This window comes from Nomascus leucogenys, chromosome 18 (genome assembly GCF_006542625.1).
Source record: "Nomascus leucogenys isolate Asia chromosome 18, Asia_NLE_v1, whole genome shotgun sequence".
Classification (NCBI taxonomy): domain Eukaryota; kingdom Metazoa; phylum Chordata; class Mammalia; order Primates; family Hylobatidae; genus Nomascus; species Nomascus leucogenys.
In genome coordinates this window covers 79,526,916-79,539,782 of record NC_044398.1, presented here as the reverse complement: position 1 = coordinate 79,539,782, position 12,867 = coordinate 79,526,916, and the positions used below count along the sequence as shown (strand labels likewise).

The following is a 12,867-nucleotide window of genomic DNA, read 5'->3' as shown; positions in this document are numbered from 1 at the left end:
TAAAATAAAATTATCCTTCTACAGAACACTTTTCCCTTCAAAATGGCCTAGGAGATTTGGCTATCCCTAGTTTCACCACCTAGAGTTGCAATATGGGAAACTATGAAAGATAAAAATGAAGTGCTAAGGTACATAAGCATATGCTGAACTTATAATGTATTACATCTTTAAATTGGTATTATTGCCACGCATGGTAGCTCACGCCTGTAATCCCAGCACTTTGGGAGGCAGAGGCAGGTGGATCGCTTGAGGCCAGGAGTTTGAGACCAGCCTGGCTAACATGGCAAAACCCCATCTCTACTAAAAATACAAAAACTAGCTGGGTGCGGTGGCACATGCCTCTAATCCCAGCTACTCAGGAGGCTGAGGCATAAGAATAGCTTGAGTCTGGGAGGCAGAGGTTGCACTCCTCCAGCCTGGGCGACAGAGTGAGACTCTGTCTCAAAAAAAATAAAAATAAATAAATAAAATTGTTACTATTATCAATTTTTAAATCGTTATCTTAAGGCCTCCTTCCAAATTCCAAAGACATCTTTGCCTTTTGCTTTCATTTGATATTGTTCTAACAGGTACTTACTGATCTAAGCTATCTTGTTGGGGGGCAAGTTCTTTTTAACACATCTTAAGGCTTGATTTAACAAATAAAATATCTTAGTTAATATTGTCTAACCTCCTAGCCAGATCTTAGAAAAAAAGTAGATAAATAATGCAAACAGAAGAATATGTTAACAAAACAGTTAAGACTTAATCTTCAAAAAGTTCCATTCTCTTCCATTGGAGACATGCTTTCTTTCCTTCTCCTGAAATAACTTTTATTTATTTATTTTTTGAGACAGTGTCTCATTCTGTTGCCCAGGCTGGAGCACAATGGCACCACTATAGCTCACTGCAACCTTGAACTCATGGGCTCAAGTGATCCTCACACCTCACCCCTTGAGTAGTTAGAACTATAGGTGCACAACACTATACCTAGCTAATTTTTTTATTTTTGTAGACAGGGTCTTTGTATGTTGAAAGGGTCTTTGTATGTTGCCCAGCCTGGTCTTTAATTCCTGGCCTGAAGCAATCCTCCTGCCTCAGCCTCCCATGTGACAGCCATCACACCTGGTCTGTGAAATTCCATCCCTCTGAAAGCGAGATGTATGGGAAAAAATGCACTCATAGAACTTTATCTGAAAGCTCCCTTAAGCACAGGTTTTCCCCACTACTTCCACTACCTTCACAGCAAATCTTACCAGTATTAAACATCCCCTTGAAATCATCTTTTTGGAAGTCTGGTAAAACTGGATTAATCCACTCTTGTACTTGAATACCATACTCCTTTGATAGTATTTTTATGGTCGTTGTCTTTCCACATCCAGGAGGACCTGTTATTAATAAAATAGATCCACCCTAAAATCAAATACAAATATCAATTAAAAACCAAAATCATTGGAATGCTAGAATATTATTTCTGACTTTTCATTCTAAATATTATTTATTTCTATAAATATTTGCTGAATGTCTCATATAAGCACATTAAATTTCATAATAATGCTTGCTGGAATAAACCAGCTTTCTTTTTTCTTTTTTTTAAATTGCCTTTTTCCTCCCTTTTCCATACAAAAACATCTGCAAATATGGAAATAAGAGAATCTTAACTCTTCAACTCTAAATTCCGCTTCTGATAATTTCTCAATTTTTGCATTATGTCCCTCCCAAGGACTATTTAGTAGCCAAATACTAAACTTTGGCTAAATTAGGGAGGTGATGTCTGAAACAAAGATTTTTAGAGGTTACCAGAACTCATAAAATTTATTCTTTTTTTTTTTTGTGAGACGGAGTCTTGCTCTTTCACCCAGGCTGGAGTGCAGTGGCGTGATCTCGGCTCACTGCAAGCTCCGCCTCCTGGGTTCATGCCATTCTCCTGCCTCAGCCACCCAAGTAGCTGGGACTACAGGTGCCCGCCACCACGCCCGGCTAATTTTTTTGTATTTTTAGTAGAGACAGGGTTTCACCATGTTAGCCAGGATGGTCTCGATCTCCTGACCTTGTGATTTGCCCGCCATGGCCTCCCAAAGCACTGGGATTACAGGCGTGAGCCACCACTCCCAGCAAAATTTATACTTAATAAAGACATCTTATTGGATGATATAATTTACTGTTATACAAATACAATATTCTTACGGAAAGACCCCAGTTTGGTTATTAGATTCTTTCAGAAATGCATATTAAGACACATATTTGGGAAGAGCACGGCAGCTCACACCTATAATCCCAGCATTTTGGGAGGCTGAGGCAGGCAGATTCCTTGAGCCCAGGAGTTTGAGACCAGCCTGGTCAACATGGCAAAACCCTGTCTCTACCAAAAAAATACAAAAAATTAGCTGGGCATGGTGGTGTGCGCCTATAGTCCCAGTTGGTCAGGAGGCCGAGGTGGAAGAATCACTTGAGCCTGGGAGGTGGAGGCTGCAATGAGCCAAGATTGTGCCACTGCACTCCATCCTGCACATTAGAGTGAGATCCTGTCTCAAAAAAAAAAAAAAAAAAAGGAAAAAAAAGAAACATATTTACCAGAGATAGGACTCTAATGAGAGACTAGAGGTTACGGATCCCAGTAACATTCCCTCACACCGTAAATTTGATTAAAAAAAAAAAAGTTAAAGCTACAGAAATATCAAAAGATTTCCTACATACAATGGTAGGCTATAATTCTTGCTTGTTTTCCTTTAATAAGAATCTATGTACTTGGACAAAGAGAGCCTGCTCCACTTTTGAAAAGGGCAGTGCATGACTTATAGCGCTGTTCACGAGTTCAAATTATACGGATCAACAATATACAGTCGTGTGCCAGATAATCAATTTTCAGTCAGTGATGAACCACATATAAACAGTAGTCTCATAAAATTATAATGGAGCTGAAAAATTCCTAGTAACAATAATGCAAAACATCACTCACATTTGTGGTAATGCTGGTGTACACACACCTACTGTGCTGTATAAAAGTGTTACATGTATATCTCATTATGTGTAATACATAATGCTTGATAATTATAATAAACAACTATCTTACTGGTTTATGTATTTACAGTGCCTATCTTTATTACTAGAATCTACTTGTTCTTAAAAAAAAAAAAAAGTTGGCCAGGCACGGTGGCTCACGCCTATAATCCCAGCACTTTGGGAGGCCGAAGCGGACAGATCATCTGAGGTCAGGAGTTCAAGACCAGCCTGGCCAACATGGAGAAACCCCGTCTCTACTAAAAATACAAGAACTACCCGGGCGTGGTGGTGCATTCCTATAATCCCAGCTACTCAGGAGGCTGAGGCAACAAAATCGCTTGAACCCGGGAGGTGGAGGTTGCAGTGAGCCAAAATCGCGCCACTGCACTCCAGCCTGGGCAACGAGAATGAAACTCTGTCAAAAAAAAAAAAAAAAAGTTAACTATAAAACAGCCTCAGGCAAGTCCTTCAGGAGGTACTGCAGAAGAAGGCACTGTTGTCATAAGAGATGACAGCTCCTTACGTGTTGTTGCCTCTGAAGACCTTCCAGTGGATGAGATATAGAGATGGAAGACAGTGCTATTAATGATCCTAATCCTGTGTAGGCCTAGGCTAATAGGTGTGTTTGTGTCTTCATTTCTAATGTTAAAAGAAGCTTAAAAAATTTTTTTAAATTAATACAAAGAAAGTTTATAAAGATATAAAGACAGAAAATATTTTTGTACAGCCATACCATTTATTTGTGTTCTAAGCTAAGTGTTATTATGAAAGAATCTAAAAGTTTATAAAGTAAAAATGCTACATAATGTCCTTCACGTGGCCTTTACAAAAAGTTCCAGTAAGTGAAGGTTATTTATTAAATAAAAAACTTTTTAAGTTTAGTGTAGCCTAAGTGTACAATGTTTATAAAAGTCTACAATAGTGCACAGTAATGTCCTCAGACTGTCACTAACCACTCGCACTCACTGACTTAACCATCTTCCAGTCCAGGCTCCATTCATGGTAAGTTCCCTATATAAATGTGTAATAGCATTTTTTATCTTTTATAACCATGTTTTTACCAAACTTTTTTTTTTTTGAGACAAAGTCTCTGTTCTGTTGCCCAGGCTGGGGTGCAGTGGCACGATTTCAGCTCGCTGCAACTTCCGTCATCCGGTTTCAAGTGATTCTTGTGCCTCTCATATAGCTGGGACTACAGGCACACATCACCATGCCTGGCTAATTTTTGTATTTTTAGTAGAGATGGGGTTTCACCATGTTGGCCAGGCTGGTGTCGAATTCCTGACCTCAGGTAATCCACCCACCTCGACCTCCCAAAGTGCTGGGATTATAGGCCTGAGCCACCAAGCTCAGGGCCGGGGCCTTTTTACTGTACTTTTTAATGGTATGCTTTAGGTATGTTTATTTACACATACAGTTTATTTACACATATAGTTTATTTACACATATAGTTCCCACTGTGTTATAATTGCCTACAGTATTCAATACAGTAACAAGCTATACAAGTTTGTAGCATAGGAGCAAGAGGCTATACCATATAGCCTAGGTGGAGGTTTGTCTAAGTACACTCTATGATCTTCTCACAACAATGAAGTCACCTAATGACACATTGTTCCCAGAATGTATCCCCATCAGTAATTGAAGCATGACTGAACATTAAATAACTTTAAATAAAAACACATATAAAACAAGGCTATATATTGATGGGTTGACAAAAATATTACCAGAGGTTTGCAAAAACCTAATTTAGTGTTTTTCTTAGAAATAATGGTTCAGTATTTGCTAATTCAGCAACTTTACAGAACATAACTACCTTGAATAATGAGAACTACAATACCAGACAGATCACTTCTTTACAAAGAAAAAGAGGCCTATGCACAGGTATTATACATTTTTCTCATGTAATAATATACTTAAGTGCCTGTTTTCTGACAGACTGGGTATAGCCACATAGCAAGTTTCCCTTCCAGTAAGAGAACTAGGAGGTAGTTTCTTATCAGGACATTATAACATGAAGAATTTTGTTAATCCCATTTGTCTACACTGTAACAGAGTTTTACTGAATTTTGAAGGAAAGAAGCTGTCCTGAAAAACTAAACTCTGCAAATATTTGGTATATTATATTTAAAATAAATTTTGAAAAGTAAATTTAGTTTGCCCATTGATAAATCTAGATCTTACCAATTTTTTTGAATAAAGACGTTTTCTAATTACTGACATCACTGAAACTTCTGTAAAATAAAGGGTAAGTGATTTGGGCCAGGCATGGTGTGGCTCATGCCTATTAATTCTGACACTGTGGGATGCCAATGTGGGAGGTCTACTTGAGGCCAGGAATTCAAGACCAGCGTGCGCAACACCATAAGACCCCATGTCTACAAAAAAAATTTTTTTTAAATTAGCCAGATGTGGTGGCACACGCTTGTAGTCCTCAGCTACTCAGGAAGCTGAGGTGGGAGGACTGCTTGAGCCCAGGAGTTCAAGGCTGTAGTGAGCTATGACAGCACCTCTGCAATCCAGTTTAGGCAATCGTCTCTAGCAAGACCCTGTCTCTAAAAAATTAAATAGATGAATAGAGTATATGATTAAAGTCCAACCCCTTAGGGGGAAAACTTTTGAAACCATAAAGAAAATACTTTTCCCAATACCTATATACGTATATAGGTATATATATATATATACCTATATACGTATATAGGTATCTATATACGTATATATGTACACATATACCTATATACATATATATGCACACATATATGTACATATATATGCGCATATATATGTACATATATATATGCACATATATATATGTACATATATACCTAAGTTTATCCAACTGGTAGAATAATAATAGTAACACCAATGTAGGTTTATGACATGATAATGTTTATACTGACAGAGTATTGTTAAGTGAGAAAACACAATGGACACTGAAAAATAAAAACTATTAGCTGAGCTGACCAAAAACAAATCAATAAGAAAAAGCTTGGATATAAGAGGTGTGTCAGATAGACTGCCCAAAAATCTGTATTCGGAGACGAGAGATGAGATTTCCATGAAACATCAGAGGAATACCAATGCTGACACTGAAAATCCATCTTAAATTCATGATCTTAGCCCTAAACCAAAAGGTTTAGATCCACAGGCCAGAAAGAAAGGAGCCTGGTTCAAGAGAGAAGGATTGGCTAGGTGTGATGACTCACACCTGCAATCCCAGCACTTAGGGAAGCCGAGGCAGGTAGATTACCTGAGGTCAGGAGTTCAAGACCAGCCTGGCCAACATGGTGAAACCCTGTCTCTATTAAAAATACAAAAATTAGCTGGGTGTGGTGGCGCATGCCTGTAATTCCAGCTACTCGGGAGGCTGAGGTAGGAGAATCGCTTGAACCCAGGAGGCAGAGGTTGCAGTGAGCCAAGATCATGCCACTGCACTCTCGCCTGTGCGACAAAGCGAGACTCTCTCTCTCGAAAAAAAGAGAAGGATCTGTTACCATCAAAGCAACTAAAACACCAACTCCTTCATCTCAAGGTCGAAAACTAAAGGAAAGACCTAATGTAAACAATGGACTCTGGGTGTTAGTGATGTGTCAACGTAGGTTCATCAGTTTTAACAAATGTACTACTCTGGTGAGGGAAGGTTAGTAACGGGAGAAGGCTATGCATGTGTGGGGGCAGGGCATATGTGGGACATCTCTGTACCTTCTACCCAATTTGGCTGTGAACCTATAACTGCTCCAAAAATAAAAGTCTATTTTTTAAAAAAGGAAAAGATACAAAACTTATCCTGCCTTTCTAGTTGGAAATGTATTTCAAGGTAACTAAACAACCCTAGCTAGTGATGGCAAACTTTTCTTTGTAGAAAAATGCCAGTAATAACTGTAGAAATAACAGAACTATAAGAAAGTCACTATTGTGCAACTCTAATAAAATAAGTGATTCAGGCAAGGATTGAAAAATTGAAGCTACAGCACTTAGGTGGACGACTGATGGAGAACTGGGCACTCACATGCTGCTACAGTATCTCCCCATGGATTATGTGCCAGTTGTGAGGGGAAGTTACTCTACAATGAAGATTTTTGACTTTCATCTCTTTAATCTAGTGACCAAACTTAAGACAGCAGGAGAACCACAAATACTTTCCAGTTTGACGCCCTATACAACACACAACATGACTTTTATTCTTGCAAAAATGTTCAACTTGAGTCTAATCAAGCCCTTGATTCAAAATTTCAGGTTATAGGAAATGCAGGACAGAAGAACAAGTTAATCATCATTAGGAGGAAACAACCTAACAAATCCAGTGTGAGACTTCTACAAGTCAACCGGCCTGGTCTCCTTCATAAGTCAGTGCCTTGGAAAAAGAAAGGGTTAGTAAACTATTACTAGATTCAGGGAAAAAAAAAAGGCCTAAGAGATATGACAACCAAATGCAACGCGTGATCCTTGATTACATCCTGTTTGAAACAAATCAGCTACAAAAGACATTTTGGGGACAAATGCAGAAACGTGAATATGAATTGATCATTAGACAGCATTAGGGCATCCTGGTTAATTTTGTTAGAGAGAATAATGGTATGCATAATTAATTAGGAAAATCATTTTTTTAAGAAAACACAGAGACATACTGAAGTATCTAAAAGTCTAACTGAAATGTCACAATGTTTATAATTTACTTTAAATACTTAAGGGCCAAACAATGAGTATATTCTGTATATATATTTTTATTATTCTATTTTCTTTTATGCTTGAAAAATCTCAAAATAAAAACATTTAAAAAGCGAGACTGATGGAAGGAGAGAATAGTCTACCTTGGGGGTTCAAGGTAATTGTGCAGTAAGGAAGTGAAACAAAAAATATCGGTCTAAAATAAATAATGACTGTTTTTGGCTATATTTAGTAGAGAAACTAACATGTAATTTGCCTGCTTTCCTCAGCCTGAGGTAATTTGCCTCCTTTCCTCAGCCTGAGATAATTTGATGTGCTAAATACACTAGTACCCTAATTGGTTTACTGATTCTTTATGCTAACAATAAGACATGAAGAAAAAGTTACAAATAAAGGGAAAAACTCAAAGTCTCTGAGTCTTTTAGTCAAGTTGGAAGTAGTAAAGTCAGGAAGCTTTCTTTTTCACTTTTTGTTTTGTTTTGCTTTTTACGGTTTTTGGTATTGCTCTGTTGCCCAGGCCAGAGTGTACTAGTGTGATCACAGCTCACTGCAGCTTCCACCTCCTGGGCTCAGGCGATCCTCCCACCTCAGCCTCCCAAGTAGCTGAGACCAGAGGCATGCACCACAATGCCCAGCTAATTAGCTGTAGAGACAGTCTCCCTATGTTGCCCAGGCTGCTCTCGAACTCCTGGGCTCAAGTGATCCTCCCGCCTTGGCCTCCCAAAGTGCTAGGATTACAGGCATGAGTCACCATGCCCCACTAGGGAGCTTTCTACTGGAGGAGATCTAGACTTATTTTGAGCAAAATCATCATAAAACTTTAACTTCTAACAACACACTGTAAATCAGAAAAATATTTGATGTTAAATATTTAAAAACACATTTCTTAGTTACCTGTTTTGGTTGCCTTTCTAAGACTTGAGCTTTTAACCAGGTTTCAACTTCTTCAATTTTCTTTTTATGCACAGCAAGTTCATGCTACAACAAAAATTTCAAATTTAAAACAAAACTTCTTAACTGAAGATTTTTTGGTACATCAGCACATACGAACCTAAGCATTATTAACAAAAAGAAGTAGCAAATCGGTAACAGTCTATATAATAAAATGATCCTTCTGATTATACTTGAATTTTTATACTATTATGGAAAAATTATATTCTTAAGTTGATACCTCTGTATGATAATTTTGGCAAGTTTGCAGTTATAACATTTTTTAAAATTCAGAAATACATTTTGAGAAGGCAGTAGAGAGTAGTATTACATTTAGTACAAAAATTTTTAAAAAGATCAATTCTATGTTGGGATTAAATTAAATCTAAGACAACTAATCATACAACTTTAGAATAACTATTGAGAAAAATCTGAGCCTTGGAAAATAGAAAAATCCAGAATTTTTTCTAACACTTAGAAAGATTCTTATGAGTAAAAAATCTGAAAATGTACATCCCTCTGCTTCCCATCCACCCTTATGCACCCTGAAATTAAATTATGTAGATATGTCTGCATGCTTTTCAGTACCTGAGTTTCTGGTTTATATTTATCCACCCATGGTTCATTTTCAGACAGATATTCTTTTGAATTTTCTAAACCATAAATCTGTTCTAAGGAAGATAGTTTTCCTCTTTTTCTCACTGGAAATCTGCTACTTTCTAATGTAGAAGGCCCATTTTTTCTTCTGTGACTTGAGTTATTCACACCTAATGATGTGGCAGTAATAGTAGAGATGCCTCTACACTCGAGAAAATCATCAAATGATGGGTCAACCCAGTCTGTTACCTGAAAAAAAAGAAATCATGTAAATATAATCACATTTTCTCCCATCTATTCCCCCAAATAACTGAACTACTCTGGAAACAACATATTCATAAATTTATAACCTTTAAAAAAATTTTTTTTTGAGACAGGGTCTCACTTTGTCACCCAGGCTGGAGTGCAGTGGTACAATCTCAGCTCAAGCAATCCTCCAGCCTCAGCCTCTTGAGTAACTGGGACTATAGGCATGCACCACCATGCCCAACTAATTTTTTTGTATTTTTTGTAGATATGGGTTTTTGCCATGTTGCCCAGGCTGGTCTCAAACAATTCTTGGGCTCAAGTGATCCTCTCACATCAGCCTCCCAAAGAGCTGGGATTAAAGGTATGAGCCACCATACCCGGCCTAAAAATCTTACAAATTAACTCTTTTTAAATAAAACTCTCTCTGTAATAGTTGTTTTTCTACTTTACAGTAAGTGCAAGTGCATACTTGTCTACTTGACCTTAAAGGAGTAAAGAACACAAACTTATTTTTATTAATTGTAACCTTCCCAGAACAAACACTAGAATGATTTTTTTAACTCTCTGTAGGATTGAAACATATTAAAATTACCTATTAAAAAAAGCAAAACAAAATAAACAAATGATAATATTTTAACAGAAATAGCAATAACACATCTGCCTTGGCCAGGTTAATACATTCACAAACTAAGAACCATTTCATACATCCAAATAATCCGTATCAGCTTGAAGACTTAGTGAAGATATAGGCCAAAGATCATAACGTTGTAATCTGTAATTACAACTGGATTATATTTTTCTTCAGTGTTCGAGGCAACTAATATTTTTATAATTGAGGCAGGCTTTCCAGAGGGGGAACTGTCACTCAGAAATGCCTAGGAATGGTCGGGTGTGGTGGCTCATACCTGTAATTCCAGCACATTCAGAGGCAGAGGCAGTAGGACTGCTGAGCCCAGCAGTTTGAGAACAGCTAGCATAACACAGGGAGATCTCAGCTCTACAAAAAATAAAAAATTAGCCAGGCATGGTGGCACACACCTGTATTCCCAGCTACTTGGGGGGCTAAGGTGGGAGAATCACTTGAGCCCGGGAGGTCAAGGTTGCAGTGAACCATGATCACCCCACTGCACTCCAGCATGGGCAACAGAGTGAGACCCTGTCTCAAAAAAAAAAATTTTTTTTGCTAATAATTAGAAATTATTAGCTAATAATTACAAATAATTAGAAATTAGAAACTTTTACTAGATTTTTTTAACACTCTAATAGCATAAATCTAGAAAAATATAGCTTCAGATCTGGTTGTAGAATCTACTGCCTGGCTAACAAAAAGAAACCAAGTTATATATTTCCTTCAAGAATACTCAATCATAGTTGTGTGCTATTTATTAGACAATGTTCCTCTCTTGAAGAAAACGAACCAGAAGTTGGAGCTGAAAGTAGGCTTGGGGAGACAATTTGGGGCTTATAAATACGAATGCTAAGTCACACTTCACTCTTCTTTTAAGACAGAGAGTTAGGAATATTATCGGCAGTGGATTAAAAAAGGAAGACCACTGGAAAAAATTCCAGTCATAGCTACCTGATTCATTTCGTCCTCATCAAAAGATTGTGACTGGTACTATAATTTTGGCCCCTTTCCTCTATATTTTTGAGTGTATGAAAATATCTTTCATTATAGTAAAACTTTCGACAGCAATTCTGATTTGCAAATTATTTATACATTTTATAGTTTCATTTCTTACATAAATGTGGACTCCCATATACTGAAAAAAAGAGAAAGATAAACAGCAAAGTTAAGTAACTTACTTAACATCAAAGAAAATTTAGAGCCACTACTTAGGGAAACAGCTACCCTGCATGCATGAAACTGTCTGACCCCCATCCCACCTTAACCCCTACCTTGCTGAGAACTGACACACTGAATCACATTACTTCTAAGAAGTAGTGCTTTTGGTTAAGCTATAACACCAACTACCACTCATATTTCTCTCTTCTATGTTCTTTCATTCAAATGTTTTCAGCCTTTCTGACTGGGATTGTAAAACACTTTTTCAAAATTAAGGTTGCGCTTTTAGAGAACACTTGTTTCACAACTTACTACCAGACTTGCTTAAATCATTAATTACAATAGATACTGGGCTCTATTACTTTGATAGCAGTAATAAGTTATTAAGAATATATATAAAAATTAGTAATTATTTTAAGGCAATTATTACATGGCCATTCTAGTGTATCATACCTTTGTGGAAGATACCTTTGGTCTAAGAAAAGTTTTTGACATTATAAACTGTAATAGTTCCCATCCGTAGTTTAAGACTTGTAGTACATTAAACTATAATTCACCTAGCGGGGAAAAAAAGAGAAGCCCTCAAATGAAGAAAAACTGTAAATGCAGAATTATAGTAATAAATGTATACTGATATAATCAACAACACAATAAAGGCTCCAGAATTAGTGAAAAAGAACAGTAAATTTAAGTGATACAAGAAATCAAAATTCTAAAATAATTTTAATGACTATAACTGTATCAAATAATCTACTTGTGGTGTTACAGAGTTTTTCACATGAACTCAATGATGTATTAGAAAAACAGAAAAATACCACACATACTACGTACTTACCTTTTGTCATTAAAATCAGGCAATTCTATTTGAGCAATTTTTATACTGAAAATTAAAGTTTTCCTTATTTCGAATTACAGTTGCAGTTCTTCATTTCCAATATTTCCCAAAAAAGTAAAATACCATGAATTCACTTGCTGTGGACGAAGAATTTAAGTCTTACTGTAAAATTTTTGTTTTCATTTGAACATGTTATTAGAAAATTTCTTGGTAACACTGTGTTTTTCAACCGCGTTTTCAAATTCTTAAATGTTTATGCAAACTAGTGAATTCAACGATTTTAAGTTAGCCAGAAGAAAAGTTTAAGGCCTACACTGGAAAGTATACTGGACTACTTTACAGTCTGGAGGCACACATAGCCTATAAACACCCCGACACACTAGAAAACACATTGTTTAGCCCTCCGCCCCAAATCGTTCACGATTAGAGGCTGTGAAGTTTCAAATGGTATACAGGTGGAAAAAAAACACCTATTTGAGTAAATATAGTTTGTAGCTCGAAATAAAAGATGCAGACCAGGGGCCGGACGCGGTGGCTCACGCCTGTAATCCCAACACTGTGGGAGGACGAGGCGGGCGGATCATCTCAGGTCAGGAGTTTGAGACCAGCCTGACCAAAACATGGTGAAACCCCGTCTCTACTAAAAATGCAAAAATTAGCCGGGCGTGGTAGTGGGCGCCTGTAATCCCAGCTACTCCGGAGGTTAAGGCAGGAGAATCACTTGAACCCAGGAGGCAGAGGTTGCACTCCAGCCGGGGCGACAAGAGTGAGACTCCGTCTCAAAAAAAAAAAAAAAAAAAAAAAAAAAGATGCAGACTGTTGT

The 12,867-nt window shown here is 37.2% G+C and overlaps 1 protein-coding gene across 8 annotated transcripts in view; it reads right to left on the bottom strand.

The window, feature by feature from the left end:
* RAD17 (RAD17 checkpoint clamp loader component) overlaps nucleotides 1–12,867 on the bottom strand; it is a 46,076-nt gene that overhangs the window by 32,469 nt on the left and 740 nt on the right. For 3 of the 8 annotated variants that reach the window (XM_030798564.1, XM_030798561.1, XM_030798562.1), the window contains 6 exons: nucleotides 12,045–12,181; nucleotides 11,663–11,766; nucleotides 11,166–11,186; nucleotides 9,166–9,423; nucleotides 8,542–8,625; nucleotides 1,236–1,392 (listed from right to left, as the gene is read on the bottom strand). In XM_030798564.1, the coding sequence (XP_030654424.1) occupies nucleotides 1,236–1,392; nucleotides 8,542–8,625; nucleotides 9,166–9,423; nucleotides 11,166–11,186; nucleotides 11,663–11,704 (562 nt within the window). In that variant the 5' untranslated portion in view covers nucleotides 11,705–11,766; nucleotides 12,045–12,181. Of the gene's footprint in view, nucleotides 1–1,235; nucleotides 1,393–8,541; nucleotides 8,626–9,165; nucleotides 9,424–11,002; nucleotides 11,369–11,662; nucleotides 11,767–12,044; nucleotides 12,542–12,867 lie in introns of those variants that run through there. The other 5 variants (XM_030798566.1, XM_030798567.1, XM_030798568.1 and 2 more) reach the window with 4 other exon arrangements.